This window comes from Lepidochelys kempii, chromosome 3, assembly GCF_965140285.1.
Source record: "Lepidochelys kempii isolate rLepKem1 chromosome 3, rLepKem1.hap1, whole genome shotgun sequence".
Classification (NCBI taxonomy): Eukaryota; Metazoa; Chordata; order Testudines; family Cheloniidae; genus Lepidochelys; species Lepidochelys kempii.
The window spans coordinates 208,393,227-208,415,205 of NC_136382.1; the positions used below are offsets into that span (position 1 = coordinate 208,393,227).

General features: G+C 41.2%; 1 protein-coding gene across 3 annotated transcripts in view; it reads left to right on the forward strand.

Moving 5' to 3' along the window:
• The window catches only part of SOS1 (SOS Ras/Rac guanine nucleotide exchange factor 1), a 93,225-nt gene extending 73,844 nt beyond the window's left edge, over positions 1 to 19,381 (forward strand). For 2 of the 3 annotated variants that reach the window (XM_073339808.2, XM_073339811.2), the window contains 10 exons: positions 3,498 to 3,720; positions 5,983 to 6,102; positions 6,937 to 7,099; positions 9,082 to 9,199; positions 10,234 to 10,281; positions 11,762 to 11,934; positions 12,984 to 13,100; positions 13,313 to 13,577; positions 15,781 to 15,899; positions 17,416 to 19,381. In XM_073339808.2, coding sequence (XP_073195909.1) covers positions 3,498 to 3,720; positions 5,983 to 6,102; positions 6,937 to 7,099; positions 9,082 to 9,199; positions 10,234 to 10,281; positions 11,762 to 11,934; positions 12,984 to 13,100; positions 13,313 to 13,577; positions 15,781 to 15,899; positions 17,416 to 17,910 — 1,841 coding nt within the window. In that variant the 3' untranslated portion in view covers positions 17,911 to 19,381. The remainder of the gene's footprint in view (positions 1 to 3,497; positions 3,721 to 5,982; positions 6,103 to 6,936; positions 7,100 to 9,081; positions 9,200 to 10,233; positions 10,282 to 11,761; positions 11,935 to 12,983; positions 13,101 to 13,312; positions 13,578 to 15,780; positions 15,900 to 17,415) is intronic. The other variant, XM_073339809.2, reaches the window with a different exon arrangement.
• Positions 19,382 to 21,979: the final 2,598 nt, after the last annotated feature.

Genomic DNA, 21,979 nt, shown 5'->3' on the forward strand with positions numbered 1-21,979 from the left:
ATATGCCCTTTTCTACCCTACACTGCTGTGCAATGTTATGAAGGGCAGAGCTGCCCCCAACCTCCCCTCTGTTCCTTCTTACCACTCATGACGGTAGACAGAGCATGGTAGCTTGCTCTTGCAAGTGGTTTTTTTCCCTTGCTGGGAATTTGTTTTTCTAGTATCTGTAGCTGGTATTCATCTAGTAGTTTTATAGTTAGTTTAGATATGTTTAATTTATTTAGTATTGTTCTTGGTGTATATTTTGGTTTCCACTTGTCTGGGGGCTGACGCCCAGTACCAAGGCATCACTCGGTCTCCAGGCTTCAAGCCTTGCACCAAATGCTATGAATTGATGCCAATAAGTGACCTGCTTTACAGGCATCTGAAGTGCCTCGGGGAGACTAATGTCCGGGACAGATGCCAAATCTGCAGGGACTTTAATCCACAAACTAAAAGTGAAAGAAAGGTGAGACTATGTAACTGTCTCATGGAGATGGCACTGTGTCCACCTTCAGAGCTTTCCTGCTCAGATTGGGCACCAAGCGCCTTTACTTCTGTTAGGCGTGCTTCTCTGGACATTGTAGAGTCTCAGCACCCATCTTCTTTCCTGGTGCTAAGGAAGAAACAATGGTAGGGTGAGTTGAAGGATCCACCCTCTAAGAGATTGAGGTCCCCACCACTGTCAACCAACAAGCAGGCTGGGAAATAGGAAAGAAAGCCCTTGATGAGGAGACACTCTCTGTTGCAAATAGCACGTTAGGCAGGGTCGTTTACTCCGGAACAGATGCTGTTGAGACTGACCACTACTGGAGCACCATCACAGCCAGGGGTGCCGACCTCTTCAGTGCAGCAGCGTCAAGGGAACCTCTCAATGCCGGAGGCATAAGATGCGGCACGCAATCTCCTGCCTCTGTCAGTTCCAGCTTCACCAGCGGTTTAGGAGACTTCTTGTCTGGCACCAGTGAACATTCATTCTGACCCACCTGCAGGTAGAGCTCAGCTGTTGGGCACCTTCAGACCATCCTGCACCTGCTTGCAGGTGCTGTCAAGGGCCAAGCCTAGCATGCTTTCTTTGGTAGCATCTTCTGAGTGTCACCATTGCTTCTTGGCACTGAGAGATACTGCTCCTCCCTGATAAGGCGACTCGGGTTTATCACCTGAATAGTCGCTCTTTCATCCTTGATATGCAGCTGACATTCTGCATTGGTCGGTGGGCATGGAGCTGTGGTGGGGAAGAAGCTGAGGTCCTGTGCCCTACCATTGGCCATATTGAAACCCGGGGGGATTCCCTCCCACCACTAGATCCTCTCTGCACCCGCCTCCCTCCAGATCCTCAAGCAGTGGTTGTAATAGTTCACTGGAGGAGGCATGAAAGGTCAGGTCCGGAACCATGTTTGGTACCGAACAAGAACAAACTGGCCCAGTGGAATTGTGAAGGGAGGCTCCACCTCTGTTGAAGAGGGTTGCTTCCTCCCTGGAATTACAGGTAGAAGTAGTTCAGATAAGCATGCACAGATTGGACATTTTGGGGTCAGCAGGGGCCTCCTGAGAGGCTCTCTCCATAAATGAGGATATTGTAGAACCCACAAAGGTGTTGTGGCAAACACCTTCATTGCCATCTACAGCCAGTAGGACTGAGAGGAGGTCTTAAACGCTCTGAACTGATGAGTGTACACTGCCAATGTACATATGAGAGTTCCTTTTGTTCCTCTACAATCAGCATTGACTCCGGTTACAGAGACTTCTTCCCTAGGTTGGGAAACCCACCTGGGGATTCTCTGGTCTGGCCAGAAGATAGGTAGCTTTCCACATAAATGTGAGGTTGTTGAGAGCTCTCCACTTGGCTTGTCACGCTTTCCTTCCCCACAGAAAAGAAGAAATTTCCTAGTTCTTATGGACAATACAGCAGCAATGATCTCTGTGAACAGACTAGGAGGGGCCAGATCGAATCTCCTGTGCTAAGAGGCAGTACAGCTTTGGTAGTTTTGTAACACCAATACACTTCACCCCAAACACCTTCTGGGTATTCAGAATACTTTATCAGATTGCTTGAGCAGGTCTTTCACCAGTCTCCATGAGTAGTATCTCCAGCCAGATACAGTAAGAGTAATTTTTCAAGCATAGAGGTTCCTTATGTAGACCTGTTTACAACTCGTCACATCTGAAAGTGTCAGCAGTTTTTTTGTTTTCTTTTGTTTTTAAGAGTGGGTCACAATCCAGCATCCCTGACAGATGCTTTTCTGTTACCCTGAAGGACAGACTCATGTATGCTTACCCTCCAGTTCTGCTCCTCCCCAGAGTATTATTAAAAATCAAGCAGGATCATGCTCGTACAATCCTCATAACACCAGTGGGGCCTTGCCAATAATGGTTCTCCACTCTGCTGAGCCTCTCAACTTGGGCTCTGCTGACATAACCTCCAGAATCAGACCTGATCTCTCAGAACTACAGTCACCTCCTTCATCCTAACCAGTGACTCTTCATTTTACAGCCGGGATATTCTGTGGAAAGTACCTCAGAAGGTCCGTCCAAGGAATGTGCAAAACATTCTTTTGAATAGCAGGAAACCACCTACTAGGTACACTTACCTGTTGAAGTGAAAGCAGTTCTTCTTGTGGTCTCAGCAGGAAAGGGTTTCTCCACTCTGGGTTCCTATACAGCATATCCTGGACTATTTGTTACAGCTGAAACATCAAGGTCTTTCCATCAGTTCCATCAGAGTTCACCTAGCAGCTATCTCCACTTTCCACCCTCCAATTGCAGATCGCGCTGTATTCTCCAAACCAGTGTCACTCAGGTTCTTAAAGGATCTGGACCATTTATTTCTCCAAGTGGAGTATCCCATCCCTCCTTGGGACTTAAATCTGGTGTTATTAAGTCTTATGGGTCTTCCCTTTGATCAGTTGGCTACCTGTTCGTTACTTCATCTTTTAACGAAAGTGAACTTTGTGGTGACAATTCTCTCCACAGAGAGTAGGAAAATTGCAAGCCTTGGTGTCTGACCCACCTTTATACAGTCTTTTACAAAGACAAAATGTACTTATGCCCACATAGACAGGTTGAGGGTGGCTCTGCCCCACAGGTACCGCTAATGGAAGGATCGTCAATGCTAGCACACTGGCCATGCACACACCTGAAGTGGAATGAACATGGTCAACACATCTCAAAGAACAACAGTTACAGAAAAGGTTAGTAACTGTTTTTTCTGGGGTTCAGTTTTCCCTTCAGTTCCCTGTGTGAAACTCCCATTAATTCAGAAGGAATTACATACGTGCTACTACCAGGATCACTGGGTTCCTGCTACTATTTCTAGCTTTGCTGCTGCTTGGTTTTGTGTGAGTGAAACCCTGCTGTGCTTGTTTGCCCTTCTTTAAATTTGGGAGAATGCTTACTTACCTCAGAGTACTGAGGTATAATGTTTGTAACGTGGAGATTTAAAAAATGACATTGGCCTCTTTGAAGAAACATAGAATTAAAAGCATTAAATAAATGTTAACAATGTCTCTTTATTCCAGGTAAAGCTATGAAGAAATGGGTCGAATCAATCACAAAGATAATCTACCGGAAAAAGCAGGCACAGGCCATTGGGCCAAGCCACAATATTACTTTTGAAAGTTCACCTCCTGCAATTGAGTGGCATATAAGCAAGCCAGGACAGCCAGAAACTTTTGACTTGCTCACTTTACACCCAATAGAAATTGCTCGACAGCTCACTTTACTCGAGTCAGATCTTTACAGGTATTTGTCCTCCATTGAAAAACTGAAAGTACTATACCACATTATTGCACAAACCCAAAATAGTCCCAAAATTACTTCTGCAGGCCTTCTGTACAGATCCCCACTATTGGCATGCCCCCTTGACATATGTTGTGTGTTAGGTCATTAATTACGCTGCAAAGGAGTTTAAAGATGCACCACAAAGTGAAAATATTTGTATGTTTATATCATGGACATCAAGGTATCTAAGCACCTATAATTAATGCATACTATTAATTTCACTATAGTAGAGGAGAATAGCTCCTGATACTTTGATATTTCCACAATGGGCAAATCTTTGAGAACCAGTTAAACCATTTCCCTTCATATCCTAGTTTGTAAAGCGTATTATGAACCACAGAGAATCCAACAGCAGTTCGTGAGAGGGGTGTCAATGAGGTTTAGACCTCATACTTCATTTAGAACAGGGGTCTCAAACACGCGGCGCGCAACGTTATTTTCTGTGGCCCGCCAGCTCCCCACGGGGGGCCCCTCCCACCCCCCAAGCATTTACCTAGAGCGGCTCTGGCCCGGTGTGCACCGGGGCAGGGCAGACTCCCTCTCTCCATGCCTGCCTGCCGTGCCCCCGCACCGCTCCAGGAAGCGGCCAGGACATGGGGGAGGGGGCCAATGGGAGCTTCGGGGGAGGTACCTGGAGGAGCGGCCAGGGCAACACACAGACCCCTGTGGCCCACCCTCCCAGGTCCCGGCTGCTTCCCGGAGCAGCGCGGGGGCAGGGCAGGCAGGCAGGGAGCCTGCCCTTCCCCCAGTGCACTCCAGACCGAACCTGCCCCCGAACCCCTCCTGCAGCCGAACCCCCTGCCCTGAGCCCCTTCCTGCACCCCAACCCCCTGCCCTGAGCCCCCTGACGCACCCTGCATACCTCCTGCACCCCCTGGAGGCAGGTAGGGAATGGAGTTGTGGTGGGGATTTCAGGGAAGGGGTGGGAAGAGGCCAGGCAGAGGCAGGGCCTCATGGAAGGGGTGGAGTGGGGGCGGGGCAGCGGGGGGTAGGAGTGGTCAGTGGTGCGGCCCTCGGGCCAGTGTACCAGTCCTCATGTGGCCCTCGTGGTCATTTGAGTTTGAGACCCCTGATTTAGATGAAAGGCAGTTACTATTAATATCAGGTTTCAGAGTAGCAGCCGTGTTAGTCTGTATCCGCAAAAAGAACAGGAGGACTTGTGGCACCTTAGAGACTAACCAAGTTATTAGAGCATAAGCTTTCATGGGCTACAGCCCACTTCGTCGGATGCATAGAATGGAACATATAATAAGACAGAGATAGATAGGTATACACACAGAAAAGTTGGAAGTTACCATACAAACTGTGAGGGGCTAATTAGTTAAGATGAGCTATTATCAGCAGGAGAAAAAAAACCTTTGTAGTGATAATCAAGATGGGGGGGAGGGATAGCTCAGTGGTTTGAGCATTGGCCTGCTAAACCCAGGGTTGTGAGTTCAGTCCTTGAGGGGGCCATTTAGGGATCTGGGGCAACTATGGGGGATTGGTCCTGCTTTGAGCAGGGGGTTGGACTAGATGACCTCCTGAAGTCCCTTCCAACCCTGATATTCTATGATTCTATGACCCATTTAGACAGTTGACATCAACTGTCTAAATGAGCCATCTTGATTATCACTACAAAAGTTTTTTTTCTCCTGCTGATAATAGCTCATCTTAACTAATTAGCCTCTCACAGTTTGTATGGTAACTTCCAACTTATCTGTGTGTGTGTGTATATATACACACGTGTGTGTGTGTGTGTGTGTATATATATATATATATATATATATATATATATATATATATATATATATATATATATATATATATATATATATATATATATATAAAAATATCTTGCTATATGTTCCATTCTATGCAGCCGATGAAGTGGGCTGTAGCCCACAAAAGCTTATGCTCTAATAAATTTGTCAGTCTCTAAGGTGCCGCAAGTACTCCTGTTCTTTTTATTATTAATGTGTGTGTTTAAATATTTGTTAATTGATACCGTGATGCAAAGAGCAAACAGAAGCAAAGGAATACCAATCATTTTCTTCATTCAGTGAGTATTTTGATTTTGAGATCATGGTAGTTCACAATAAGCTAAGTATTTTTTTCAAGCAGTGGTCCTTCACTAAATTAAAATTCACTGATAATTAAGACTTTTTTTGGAATAATGGTAGTCTTTTTAAAAAGTTTTATATTATTGTGCTTTATTTTTATTTTTTTTATAATTTCTTTTAGAGCTGTGCAGCCATCAGAACTAGTTGGAAGTGTGTGGACCAAGGAAGATAAAGAAATTAATTCTCCCAACCTTCTCAAAATGATACGGCACACCACTAATCTCACTTTGTGGTTTGAAAAGTAAGGGTGTTCTTTGTTCATTTTTTAAATCTCTACTTTGGAATGTTAGTGGATATATGTAGTTCATTCAGATGCTTCCTGAGAGGTAACCTTAGGAGAAATTTTGCCTTGGCGAATCCTCTACTTGAGCAATGGCTAAATGTTTGTTTGTCTCTGAGAACAACTACTTGTAAGTAGGCTTGGCAGAATTTGATTTTAATTTTTATTATAATTTTGACAGAAAATGTGTTTTTTAAGCACTGGTTTTGATTTAAAAAACGATAAAAGTGTTCACAGTTGCACAAAATTATGGGTTTTAAGCAATTTTTTTTCAATTTTTATCTATGTAAACTTTCACAATTGTGGAAAATTATGCAAGGGTGTCAAACAATAATTTAATGATCATAGATGTTGGGTTTCAGATAGTTAAAGCTTTATAACTGTTAAAACACAAATTGTCAACATCACATGTCAAAATACACAAAGTAAATATCCTTAAATGAAACTGTAAGTTCTCAAGCAGCATTTTTCTTGCTTTGTCTGTCTATAAACTTTTATTATCATCAATGGAAATATTTTTGTGTTGGTTTGTGTGTATGTTGAAATCAATATTTATCAGCTTTTATTGATAAAAATCCAATCCTTCGAAGACTACTTCTAATATTCCCAGCTTTTTAACCTGAGAAATGGGACCTAACTTGTTCTAAATCTCCCTCCTGTTGTTGGTGGGCCTTTTTGGATCTGTTGAAACATTTCAGAAGGGTACACTTTGTGCTATAGCTGAATCTTTGTTGCTTGGCAGAGTTCTGGCTCTGTTTTATTTCTACAAAATTAGCATTCTGTTTTTGTACTCAGATGCATCGTAGAAACAGAAAACCTAGAGGAAAGAGTAATTGTAGTGAGTCGGATAATTGAGATCCTGCAAGTTTTTCAGGAGCTGAATAACTTCAATGGTGTTCTTGAAGTTGTCAGTGCTATGAACTCTTCACCTGTGTATAGACTGGATCACACATTTGAGGTAGGTTATAATGTTTTCAGTTTTCAATCTAGAAATTGTGTTATAGTTAAGTTACATTCTGTTACTATAAATGCTTCTCCTTTCAATAGCGCATTAAGGGTGGTAACGGGCTCTTGCACTTTGAAGGAGCCTTTGCTTTTGTACTTAATGTTCACGCTATCTGGACTCAGCCACTGCCAATCACAAGACAGAGCAGAGACTAAAAGGGGCTGAGGAGAATAAAGCAGAAAACTAGAGTGAAGGACTAAAGCAGAGAGATGGATGGGAGTTAAAACCTGAAAGAAACTGAGGAAGAACAAAAAGAAAAGGAGGACTTGTGGCACCTTAGAAACTAACAAATTTATTTGAGCATAAGCTTTCGTGAGCTACAGCTCACTTCATCGGATGCGTTCAGTGGACGAACAGTGTCTTGAAGGGAAGATGAAGGAAAAACATTTCAACTAAAATTTTTTTAAAAATATTCAATACAGAAATTTTACGAATAAGGGGAAACAGTTAATGAAAAATATGGAAGAATCGATGTACCAAGACTCAAAACTGAAGGAAAAGAAATGGGATGTAGGAAATATTTGTTAAAGCTCCTTGTTAGACTTTCTAAAAAATGCTGTTTTATTACAGGGTCAGAGCAAATACTACAGTTAAAGGTTGCAAAACGATCACTATTATAACTCCTTATTTTCAGATGCTTACAGCTTTCTACAACTTTTTTGCCTTTTGGGCTGAATTTCTGACCAAAGATGAATGTTTCTGGAAATGTTTACTAAAATTCCTTCAATCACTTTTGAGTTGTTGGTGAGGAAAAAACCCAATGATGGTGAATCCCCAGACGTACTGCACATGTGTGCATAGGTATATTTGTAGTGCTGTACCTAGTCCTCTGAACTCCTCCAATTATGACTTCAGTTGTTTGCATCATCTGAGGATTTAGTCCTCCATGTAGGTCATTTGATGTCGGGGATCAGCTGAGCCATTGGCAAGGACTACATACCTGTGCATAAAGCAGGAAAAGCGAATACTTCAACAATATGCAGACTGCACCACGAATATAAGTGTGCAGCGTCCCTGGCTTCCTCAAGGGAAGTAAAATCACCATGGAAGATTGAATGAGAGTGTAAAATATAGTTATAAATTTCTGTGTAATGTCAGAGGTGGTTACCTGTCATTCCAGGGGTCCCCAAAGTGAATACAATGGTAAGTAAGGCAGAAAGACATGGCAAATCACCAGACCCCACTCCCTGAAACCAGTAACTGGCAAGATTGAAAATAAAAGGTGGTTTATCAGAAAGGCATAGGCAGATTGATCAGAGTAGTGGGTGTCTGGGGAAAGAGGTGGAACGCACCAGCCGCAGGAAGCAGGAAAAAAGTCTGCATCTTCTAGCAGGTTCCCTCCATACACTTCAGCATAGGATCCATACCCAGTTAATTGGGCTGCTTGACCTACACTGACATGGGAGTGCGTAACTGAATTTTCCATAGGTATTTGCAGGATTTAAAGGTTTTAGAGGTATACTACCAATATTATGATTGACAGGAAATCAAGGCTGCCCGCATCAATAATTTACTTAGCTACTATAATTATAATTAAGATTATGGTCAGGGGCTGAGGGGTATGTATGAAAGTCAGGCTTTTGTGAAGAGCCCTAGCTGACCTGGGTTGGAGGTTCAATGTCCTGATTCTTATACCCATATAGCTCTTTTCGTCTCTAGATCTCAAAGTATTAGTATCCCATTTTTCAGAAACTGAGGCTCAAAGCGGTTAAGGCCCAGAATTTTAAGGGTATTGAGATGTTGCTGTGCTGAGCGTTGCAACACCAAACTGATTTAGGCTGTTTTATAACAACACATAAATGCCTTTAAAAATCTGAGCCTGTGACTTCCCCAGGGTCACACAACTAGGCAATGGCAGCTGTCAGTCCTGGTCTTGTGGATGGGGTACTGGACCACAGTGCCCTCCAAACTAACCTATCTGTGTATCTTTTCAGCAAATTCCAAGTCGACAGAAAAAGATTTTAGAAGAAGCTCATGAATTGAGTGAGGATCACTATAAGAAATATTTAGCAAAACTCAGGTCCATTAATCCTCCATGTGTGCCTTTCTTTGGTAAGTAGGTTTGATTCGGGATGAGCAGTATAAAATAAATGTCAGTTAATGTTTGCCAAGGACGCGACAGAAATACAAGCAGAAGTGAGAAGTATATTTTAAAGGTTTCAGAGTAACAGCCCTGTTAGTCTGTATTCGCAAACAGAAAAGGAGTACTTGTGGCACCTTAGAGACTAACCAATTTATTTGAGCATAAGCTTTCGTGAGCTACAGCTCACTTCATCGGATGCATCCAATGAAGTGAGCTGTAGCTCACGAAAGCTTATGTTCAAATAAATTGGTTAGTCTCTAAGGTGCCACAAGTACTCCTTTTATATTTTAAAGGAACACTGAGCTTTAGGTCTAATCAGTTTTTTAAAAGAAGTTAAACTTAGTTTCAGCTGTCTCTGACTGTAACACATTTTCTCTCCCCTACTGGTATGTGAAAGAGCCACACAAATGTGCAGTATGACTGAATATGCAGAGAAAAGAATTTCTGACCATCTTGGCTAATAGATATTGATGGACCTATCCTCCAGGAACTTAATTCTTTTTGAACCCAGTTATACTTTTGGCCTTCACAAGATCCCCTGGCAGTGAGTTCCACAGGTTGACTGTACATTGTGTGAAGAAGTACTTCCTTCTGTTTGTTTTATACCTGCTGCATATCAATTTCATTGTTTGACCCCTGGTTTGTGTTATGTGAGGGGGTCAATAACATTTCCTTATTCACTTTCTCCACACAATACATGATTTCACAGACCTGTATCATATTCCTCCCTTAGTTGTCTCTTTTCTCAGATGAACAGTCCCAGTCTTTTTGATCTCTCCTTACACGAAAGCTGTTCCATACCCCTGATCGCTGTTGTTGCCCTTCTCTGTACTTTTTCCAATTCTAATGTATCTTTGAGATGGAGCAACCAGAACTGGAAGCAGGGGCCTACCATGGATTTATATAGCAGCATTATCATGTTTTTTTGTCTCCTTATGTATCTCTTGCCTAAGGGTTCCTAACATTCTGTTTGCTTTTTTGATTGCCACTGCACATTGAACAGATGTGTTCATAGAACTATCCAGGATGACTCAAAGGTCTTTCTTGAGAGGTAACAGCTAATTTAGACCCCATCATTTTGTATGTGTAGTTGGGATTATATTTTCTAATGTGCATTACTTTGCATTCATCAACATTGAATTTCATCTGCCATTTTGTTGCCCAGTCACTCACTTTTGTGAGATTCCTTTGTAACTCTTCGCAGTCTGATTTGTACTTAACTATCTTGAGCAATTTTATATTGTTTGCAAACTTTGCCACCTCACGATTTACCCCTTTTTTCATATCAGTTATGAATATGTTGAACAGCACTGGTCTCACTACAGATCCTGGAGGGGACCCTGCTATTTGCTTCTCTCCCCAATGAACACTTAACTATTTATTCTTACCCTTTCTTACTCATCTTGTACCCAGCTACTGATGCATGAGAGGACCGTCTCTCTTATCCCATGGCTGCGTACTCAGCTTAAGAGATCTTTAATGATGGACTGTATGAGAGGCTTTCTGAAAGTCCAAGTCCACTGTATCAGCTGGATCATCCTTGTCCACATGTTTTTTGACCCCCTCAAAGAATTTGAATAGGTTGGTGAAGCATGTAAACGTAAATTTTCCATTTACAAAAGCCATGCATCCGAGGACTCATGATGGACCCCGCAGGTCCAGTGCCCTCATCTATAGAGTTCCATTCTCTCTTTAATCCTCTTGTTGTTCAATATCTCCATGAAGCCATTAGAGGAGATTGACACAGCATGAACTAAACTGCCAGCAATACGCAACAGTGGCTAGCTCCACATCGCTTTCACATCAGGCATAAAAAGCTTCATCTCCGTTATCCAGGGCTTGGCTCAGATCAGTAACTGGCTGGAGCTGAACTGAGAACGAATAAGGCAATGCTAGTGAAAGGAAGGAAACAGCACACTCCACTTCTGTCAGCTCATTGAATTTTGTGAGGCAATGTAATTTCAAACATAATTAGATTTCCCTGTGGTGTGTGCTTTATAAGTGGTAGGTAAATAAATAGATGGATCTTGAGAGTCTCATGCAAACAGGCAGTTTTCAAGGAAAGGGTTAAGGTATTGCCATTATTTGTAAAGCAGACAACTCTGTCATTGATTGTGATAGGGAAAATTTTGTTTTAAGACTGCACTTGAATCTACGGTGTTACAGGTGTGCCCCTGTAGCACTTCATTGTAGATACTACCTACACCAACAGGAGGGATTCTCCCGTCAGCATAAGTAATCCAGTTGCCCGAGAGGTAGTAGCTAGGTTAACGGATGAATTCGTCCATTGACCTAGTGATGGCTACATAGGGACTTAGTCATCTTAGCTATGCCGCTCAAGGGTTTGGATTTTTCACACCCCTGTGCGATGTACTTATTCCAACCTAATTTTCTAGTATAGATCAGGCCTGCGTAATTAAAATACACAAGTTTAATTCTTTAAAAGGGCTTCATATTCCAGCTATATTGTTTATTTCCTCATAGTTTTGTACTGTAGTATCTGAATGTTTTTCTTCTCTTCACTATTTTAGGAATTTATTTGACTAACATCTTGAAAACAGAAGAAGGCAACCCTGAATTTCTAAAGCGACATGGAAAAGAACTTATAAACTTCAGCAAAAGAAGGAAAGTAGCTGAAATAACAGGAGAGATCCAGCAGTACCAAAACCAGCCATACTGCTTACGAATAGAACCTGATATCCGAGTAAGTTGCATTTTTGTATGCCAAAATATTGAGAGCTTCTTTGTGGTGATTATTTCAGAAATAATTTTAACAGAGAAAATCAAAGGAATCTGTAGAGCAGGCTGTTTGCTCCTGGATCTCAAGTTACTAGTGTGACACAATGCAGGATGTCCTTAGATCATAGGTTTTTTTCACACTAGAAGACACCAGTAATAGCAAGCAGTACATGAGGCTCCTCATCTGCGGACCGTCATGAGCCACTGACTCCCAGTACCTTGGCCAGAAAATTTTTTCTTGGCAAAGGTCAGCAGAGCTGTGTCATTTTCCACGATCCATGAATGAGAACCCTGCATGTTGCTATCATGACGGAAGCAGAATTTAGGTAGTTTTCTCTTCTGCTGTATTCAAATATGACTTCTCCTTTCTACATTGAAGTTACTACAAATCCTAAAAAGAAAAATGTCTTTAATGTAAATTGGCACTTTCAACCCTGGTTGTAAGTCGTTTCTTACATACATCACTAAAATGAGGAAATACGGTGTTTTAAGTCAAGTCCTAAGGAGAGGTGAGGTGACGGGGGAGGGATAGCTCAATGGTTTGAGCATTGGCCTGCTAAACCAGGGTTGTGAGTTCAATCCTTGAGGGGGCCAGTTAGGGATCTGGGGGCAAAAATTGGGGATTGGTCCTGCTTTGAGCAGGGGGTTGGACTAGATGACCTCCTGAGGTCCCTTCCAACCCTGATAGTCTATAAAGAGGCATGGGTTTTACTCATGTCCTCCCAAGTCAGTGGATTTCTGTGTGTTGGCAGTTTGCAAGATCTTGTCCCTAGTTTGTCAGAGTAATGAAAATTGTGAAATGAGTAATGTCACTTACATTTGATATTTTGAATGATTTTTTTTTAAAAGTTCATGTAATTCACCTAATGCAATTTTATGTAATTCACCTTTGCTGAATAGTACTTACATAGCACTTTTGAAACCATTGGGACTACTTGTATAATAAAGTATGTAGAATTTGCCCCATGATAGTAACTTATACGATGTAATCTTCCTAAACTTCCTGTGTTTCAGAGGTTTTTTGAAAATTTGAATCCAATGGGAAATAGCATGGAGAAGGAATTCACAGATTATCTGTTCAACAAGTCATTAGAAATAGAGCCACGAAATTCCAAGCCTCCTCCAAGATTTGTTAGTATTCAGATTTAATTTTTTTCTTAATAACTTCAAAAATGTTTCCCATAATGCAGCAGAAATTGTTTTAGAATTTATATGAATAATGATGAAGCTGCATTGAACTGATTTTGTGATGGAGATGAAGGTAATTTGATTTTTAAAATGTATACTTTCAATTCACTGCAAGGTTTTTAACTGCACAATATTGATATTTGGTATCACCGCAGCCCAAAAAATACAACTATTCCCTCAAATCTCCGGGTGTTCGTCCGTCGAACCCAAGGCCTGGTACCATGAGACACCCTACACCGCTGCAACAGGAGCCAAGAAAAATTAGTTACAGTCGCATCCCTGAGAGTGAGTCAGAAAGTACAACATCTGCCCCAAATTCTCCACGAACACCATTAACACCACCCCCTGCCTCTGCTACTTCCAGTACTACAGATGTCTGCAGCGTCTTTGATTCAGATCCTTCAAGTCCTTTTCATTCAAGTAGGTGCTAAAGCTAGGAATGCATTTAAATAATTAGGACTGTCACAAATGTTTGTCCTATTTTATGATCTAAACTGATAGATCATTTTGGTCCTTCAAATTTGCTATATCTGCAGATGTTTTTGCCTCCTTGCATAATGGCAGACAGTCTCAATGCATTTTTACTTAGATTACTATTATCTTTTAAAAAAAGAAAAGGAGTACTTGTGGCACCTTAGAGACTAACAAATTTATTTGAGCATAAGCTTTCGTGAGCTACAGCTCATTTCATCGGATGCATGCAGGTATTTTCCACTGCATGCATCCGATGAAGTGAGCTGTAGCTCACGAAAGCTTATGGTCAAATGAATTGGTTAGTCTCTAAGGTGCCACAAGTGCTCCTTTTCTTTTTGCGAATACAGACTAACATGGCGGCTACTCTGAAACCTGTTGTTATCTTTAAGTTTATTTTTAAGTGAGAGATTGGATAGATTAGGAATCTTGCTCATAAGTCATTCCGTGTTCTCTTCCATATTCTGCAAGAGCAGAATGTGGAAAGGGACGCATCTAGGGCACCACGTATTTCATGATTCTGCAGCAATGGAATTTGCTGCCAAACCACTCCTTGATGCAGAATTGTGCTCCAGAATCTAAACTTCCACTTTAAAAAATTACGGCCCAGATGGAAAGTTTGTGGTGAATTCAGCATCAGGGTTTTGCAATTGGGATGCAGGCTGACTGGTAATCTGTTATTGGACAATGAGGATAAAAATTAATTTACCTCTGCTGCCTAATTCATAGGGAGGCAGTGTAGTGTAGTGGATAGAGCACTGGACTGGGACATGGGAGACCTGACTTCTGGTCCCAGCTTGGCCACTGATTTGCTGGGGTGACCTTGGACAAGTCACTTCTCCTCCCTGTGCCTCAGTTTCCCTCTATGCAAAATGGGTATAATGATACTGACCTTCATGGTAAAGCACTTTGAGATCTGCTGATGAAAAGCACTAGATCAGTGGTTCTCAACCAGAAGTATGCATACCGCTGAGGGTACACAGGAGTCTTCCAGGGGATACATCAACTCATCTAGATATTTGCCTAGTTTTACAGCAGGCTACGTAAAAAGCACTAGCGAAGTCAGTACAAACTAAAATTTCATACAGACAGAATGAAAAAGTAAACAGTTTTTCAGTAATAGTTTGCTGTGATGTATTTGTATTTTTATGTGATTTTGTAAGCAAGTAGTTTTTAAGTGGAGGTGAAACTTGGTACGCAAGACAAATCAGACTCCTGAAACAGGTACAGTAGTCCAGAAAGGTTGAGAACCACTGCACTCGATAAGAGCTTAGAAGTATTATGATGCCAGACCTGCCTAAATGTTCTCAAAAAAAATGTAGAGTTAAAAAACATAAAGTTTGCATGAAATTGAATAATATTTTCACACAATTCCATGCTCCACCAAATCCATCAGTTCCCTCTCGCCCTGCTCATTCCAGGCAAAGAGGGCTAGTCATTCTGTAGTGCACATATTATTATTTATTATTATTATTACCTAGTTTTAGAGCAGTTTTCATCAGTATACCTCAGAATACTTTACAAAGGGGAGAAATATCACCAGCCCCATTTTCAAATTAATATAACAGGAGCACAGGGAGGTGAAGTGACTTGTCCACAGCAAAAGCCATTCAGCTGGCCAATTTCAGAGCTGAGAATAGAACCCAGATCTCCTGAGTTCCATTCCAGTGCCCTGTCTGCTGGGCTGTCCTGTCCACTGAGTCACACTGCCTCCCATAAAATAAGATGTTTCTGCATCACTGAGATGCCCTATAGGTTGCAGGGTCACATCTACCCTTACAATGCTGGAGTTACGCCAGCACCACCAGCCATCACCTATATTTTTTGGTAGTGAGAGTTTAGAGGAAGGAGAAGTTGACAGAGAGCCAGAGAGAGGACCATAACATAGCATAGTTCTGGAGCCAGAACTAGAAGACTATATATTTCTTAGGTAGTTTCCTTGTGTAAAACTAAAGTATCTCCATACTTTACAGCTGTTCTTTTATGAGCAAGCCAAAGACATGATGATGATGTGCTGAATTATCTCCCTTGCATTCGTATTTCAGTAAAAGCAAATTGTTGCTAATTAAGTAGTCATTAAAAGCAATCAGAACAAATAAAGGGTAGATAAAGTACATCATGTTGAAGGTTTTTGTTTTTAAATATCCATCAGGATCTGCATCTGTGTCGTCCATAAGCTTTACCAAAATCTCTGATGAAACTTCTGGTCCTCCTCCTGTTCCTCCACGGAGACGACCAGAGTCTGCGCCAGCAGAATCATCGCCTTCAAAGGTGAGAAATGTGTGGGCATTCAGGATGAAATTCAGTATGGACGAATGCAAAGTACTCCACTTAGGAAGGAATAATCAGTTGGACAAATACAAAATGGGAAATAACTGCCTAGGAAGGAGTACTGCAGAAAAGGATCTGGGTGTTATAGTGGATCACAAACTAAATATGGGTCAACTGTGTAACACTGTTGCAAAAAATCCTAACCTCATTGTGGGATGTGTTCGCAGGAGTATTGTAAGCAAAACATAAGAAGTAATTCTTCCTCTTTATTCGGCACTGACAAGGCCTCAGCTGGAGTATTGTGTCCAGTTCTGGGCACCACACTTCAGGAAAGAGGTGGACAAAATGGAGAAAGTCCAGAGAAGATCAACAAAAATGATCAAAGGTCTAGAAAACCTGACCTATGAAGAAAGACTGAAAAAATTGGGCTTGTTTTGTCTGGAGAGGAGAAAGGGGAGGGAAATGATAAGTCTTCAAGTACATAAAAGATTGTGACAACGAGGAGGGTGATAAATGGTTCTCCTTAATCTCTGGGGATAGGACAAGCAGCAAGGGGCTTAAATTGCAGCAAAGGAGGTTTAAGGTTGGACATTAGGAAAAACTTCCTAACTGCCAGGGAACAGATTCCCTAGGAGGTTACCTAACCCGTTCTTTCCCTCTTTTGATTTGCATTCCTTCCCTCTTGTTGTCAGTATTAATTGTGTTGAGTATCTGGTCATCATTAACCCTTTTAGTGACGCCTGAAGTAAAATAAGCATAAAACGCTTCAACTTTCTTGATACCATCGGTTATTAGTTCTCCTCTCCCGCTAAATAGAGGACTTATGCTTTCCTTTCTTTTGCTCCTGATGTATTTAAAGAACCTCTTCTCATTGCCTTTTATGTCCCTTGCAAGATGTAACTTATTTTGTGCCTTAGCCTTTCTGATTTTGTCATACAGTATTCTATAATGCCCTTAGCTGGCAATGGTGTACGGTATGCTATAGTTCCGTTGGCTGTCAGTGGAACTCATGCTTCTGAGTCACGTAGGTAATTTTGAAGATGCCACCCTTTATTCTTTCTTCAGGACAGAACATCATTCATTCCCTTTCCTTTTAAACAGTATCTGCCCCTCTCTTCCCTCTCATTCTCCAGAGGGTAAATCCCTTTGGATTTTACTCATTCCTGGGTCTCTTGCTACAAGAGGTGCCCCAGCTGAGCTGGTATCAGCTTAGAAACTCTGCAGCACAAGACCACTATGCCTCCTGCGGCCTCCAGTACTTCCTCCCCTGTCCCCCACTGCCCTGTATCGTCATTCTCTCTCAGCCTGGGTCCTCTCTCCCCTGCCCCTCCGATTGTTTAACACTTGTTGGCTGTGTCTTGTCTTTAATTGGACATTAAGTGTGTTCAGGCAGGGATTGAGTCTTTGAACATATTCATATAACATGTAGCACAACCAGGGCCCTGATCCTGATTGAGGCATTGGGGCTATCATAATACAGATGATAACCCTTGAATTAAATGTTTGTATACTTCAGATTACTTCTGCGCATCTGGACAGTCCACCAGCAATTCCTCCTCGACAACCAACATCAAAAGTCTATTCGCCAAGATACTCCGTGCCAGACCGGACCTCCATATCTGATCCTCCTGAAAGCCCTCCTGTATTACCACCACGAGAACCTGTGCGAACTCCTGATGTTTTCTCTAGTTCACCACTACACCTCCAGCCACCGCCCTTAGGTAGAAAAAATGAACTTGGCAATACCTTTTTCCCAAACAGTCCCTCCCCATTTACTCCCCCACCCCCTCAAACACCTTCTCCACATGTAGCACGGAGGCACCTGCCCTCCCCTCCTTTGATACCGCAGGACGTGGACCTCCATTCTGTTGAGGGGCCACCTGTCCCTCCACGACAAAGCACTTCTCAACATATCCCAAAGCTTCCTCCAAAAACTTACAAACGGGAGCACACCCATCCATCGATGCACCGAGACGGACCACCCTTGTTGGAGAACGCCCACTCCTCCTGAATTGTACTTTGTGCTGGGAGTTGCATTTTCTTGGCACTACGTCTGTTGCTGGCAATGGATGCACTGAACCTGCTGGCGCCAAGGAGTTTGGATGCATACTCCACGCATTAAAAACTATGCTAGGTTGGGAATGCAGTGTACAGAAACTGAATTGCAGAAGCAGACGTGATCAACTGATAAACTCGCTGTTCCTATTGTAGTATGCAGGATGCTGTTCTAAAGAAATTGGACAACTGATTGATTGTACCAGAAAACTGACTCAAGGGACTTTTCTGGCCAATAAGCAGAGACCGTGTTTTGTGTAATGATCTCTAATGTCCAGTACGGGAATGGAAAATATAGTCTTGTATCCATCAGTTCTATACAGTAACACAGTTATTAGAATGAAAACATTATGCACTTTTTTAAAAATCTCAAAACAGGGAACTTTATATCCTTCTTAATTTCCTTTTTACTTTACTCCCTGCTTTAAAATACTCTCCTAAAATCATGAAAAGGACTGTGAGGAAGATCTGTGGTACCTAACCATGTTAGAACTAAGGCATAGCACTGTATTGCGGTCCTGTTTACAAATTGTTACAGTGAATAGTATGGGTACCTAGGCTTCACCAAAGAGGTACTTTATTATTATTTTATTAAATATTATGGTGCCAGTTGAAAAAGAAACTATTGCCAGGAAGCATAATGGGTAATTAATGCTTTCTTTAAACAGAGCAGATTAAAGTCTTATGTCATTAAAATGACAACAAAATTTAAAAAAACAGCACTATTGTCTGAAATATTCTACTACGTTTAGAAAGACTGTTAATCTATGCTAGGTTGTATCACATTCTTGTTAAGGTTTACTGATAATCCATTTCATGGCTTGTAACTATTCTTCTTTAATCATGCCATGAAAACAGTCACTTGTGAAAAGGGGCACTCACTGGCCATCTTCCATAGTTATTGTCATGTTTTACTAACCATAGATTAATCAGCATACGTAGAATTGCCTTGCGTTTGCATAAATCATGTGTATATAGTGAATGTTGCATAAATATGCTTGCATATTGTTTTTAATTTAATTGAAATAAAGATACACATTTGTTTGGCTGACATACGTTAAATTATTACATGGACAAATGTACAATTCAGTTTTTCAGTTAAAAACACTGATAAGGGGATAAAAGCACATATTGTGGTACACATTTTTTCATAATTCAGTATATGTATTTTAGTAATAAAGAACAGTCTAAAGAGAAATCAGGTTTTGGCATGTGAAACAAAGTGTAGTTAGAATGACAAAGCTGGGTTATTCTCAAAGTGAATTACTGTACATGTTTTTAAATTTCCAAGACATGTATGTAGTTTGTTATAGAATTTCAAACTGTCTTAAAAACTATTAATCTTTACAGTAGCTCTTTACTATGTCAGAAATGTACATGACAGAACATTTATCTGCATAAATATCATGACATGGATTATCCATAAACCTGTGTACTACTCTTCTGATTCTAACCAATACTGTGACAGTAATGCATGCCAGTTATTGAAGAAAAGAAGCTTTATTAATCTCCTCTACCATAATGTTTGTGAAGTGTGCAGTATCTCATCTTTATTAAGACTCATGGGTCGTAGTAAAATTATATCATGTTTCCTGTTGGATAAAATCAAAATACATTTCAGCAACCCAGAACACCATATCCTTAGAGACAGTTTTCGTAGAGTGAATCATGATGGAAATCTATTATTTTAGTAACTTTCTACAATGCCATTAGAGTAGTGGAATATGCACCATGATACTACAGTTTGGTCTTTACATTTCAGAAAGTGTTTTGATTTCATCAGCATTAAGCAGCATATTTTGTCATAGCCAAACGTTGAGAATTTGTCAGTTGTATCTTTGTGTATATCTTTAACATTTCTATTTTGAAACATGTTTTCCTGCCCCCTCCCCCACCAAAAAATGTACCTTTTTCCTTTATAACTAAGATTTATAAACTTGGCTTCAGAGGAGGACATTCTTACATATGTACTTTATATAATCCTATCCTACAAGAAATGTAAGTGAAGTTCCCAGTTCTTCAAATCTAACTAAGAGTAATGAATACCCTTGATGCAATGTCTTAGAAGTTGCTGACTTTCCAGGAGAAAGCCAGGGAGCTCTCCAATGTTAGTCAGATGTTCAGAACCCACATCGCTTGTCCTCTGCACCCAAAACCATGGTCCCTGTCATCACCAAGGCAGGCTAGATAGGTAGAATGGCCTAGTGGATAGGGCACTACAGTGGTGTGGCGCGGACCTGTGTTCGGTTCCTGGCCCAGCCCCAGCCTTTCTGTGTGCACTAAGGCAAGTCATTTAATATTCTCTGTGCCTCAGTTCCCCATTTGCAAAATACTGCTAATACCTCCCTACTTTACAGTGGGGTTGAGGATAAAAATCTGTAGAAGTTGATTAGACTCTCTGGTGATGAGTATCATATAAAAACCTAGATTAAATTCCTTCGGAGCTCAGCAACACCTGCTCAATCATCTGCTATTTACCAGCGTACGGCACACCTCCAATGTGCTGCCTGAACCACAAAGTGTGAAAACCCAGTACCAGAAATCAGATCCCTGTGTCTAGGAGGAGACCGTTGAACACAACTGCTGAGCCACTGGCCTCTCTCAGAACTTGTCAATTTTATTTGTATTTTCAAGAAATAACTTTTTTTTATAAAATGGAAGAATTTCACATTTGGACAAGTTTGCATTGGTTACTGATTATGGGGGTTAGAGCAAATATCCCTGAATACTGGCAGGGAAAATGGCATCATTTTTATTGTTCATATTGCCAGATTGTTGATAAAATGATCTTGAATAATAGCATGGAATAATGAAAAATCTTAAGCCAACAACTAGCTAAATGGATTTCTGTCTTACTGCCGACCCCAGATTTAAAGTCTGACACTGCTCACAAGTCAGAACTGTACTGTTGCGGAGTATTGGTTTTCAGCTATTGGGTGCTTGCATGGGGCGGGGGCATAGGAGAAATTAAGTCCATTAATGAGACATGAAAGTGCAATATTTGAGCAATGTTTAAAATCTCTCCCTAAAGTCTGTCTGATTTAGAGTGTAGTGCGGCAGTGTAGGATAAAGAGAAATTCAATCTTTCTTCTTTTCCCCAGAAGTGAAAACTGGATGTTAAAAAGAAAAGTTCTACATGCGTAGTTTGTAAATGTTAGCTTTTCAGATGCCGAAAACTTCATTATAAGTTTAACTTGAAATAAAGTGCAAGGAAAAATTATTTAACACGTGGTTGTTAGGCAAGGAATTACTGTCGTCATGGCACTCAACAACCCAGGCATGATTTTGCAGTGTCTGTTTGGAGAGAGTTTTGTCCTTGCTTCAGAATCAATACCATGAAATCATTGAGAATGCTCCCATAAACTAGAAACCACTTTGTGTGTTCTCTCTTGCAATTGTTTCTAAATTCTTGCTTAACCATCGTTTTTTAAAAAAGAAACGAGAGAGGTCTGTGCCCCCAACACAAATCAGATTATGCCTTTACACTCTCGCGCTTTTGTTTATCATAATTTCTGTTGTATCGTTTGTTGCTTTTATGCAGACAGAATCTTAAATCAGGCTTTTCTTACCTGTAAACTCTAGTATCACTCAATTGGGACCCTATCCAAAACTTACTGAAATTAGTGGGAGTCTTTCCATTGTCTTTAGCAGGCTGTGGATCAGGCCCTTTGTGTTCTTTTGAAAGATGTTCTATTTTCCTGTATGCAGGGAAGTGTTTCTTTTGTACCACTACGGCTATTCAAATGAACCGGCTCTGCCACAGTTCCTGTAGCAGAGCTAATGCCTGGCAATAGAAATGCCAGTTCTTTCTGCTTGTGGTGTTGTCTTATCCTAGCATAGCACATCTCGTACGCAGCCTTCCATGTTCGTAGCAGTCGTTCATTGAGACTCCACCAGGAAAACTCCCCCTCATTCATCAATGTCTGTTTTCATAACAATATTCCTTAATACTGAGTTGCTGGGATCAGTGTACTTGGCCTGTGGTATGTAAAAGTCACGCTTTGGTTTCCCTCTCAAAATTCATA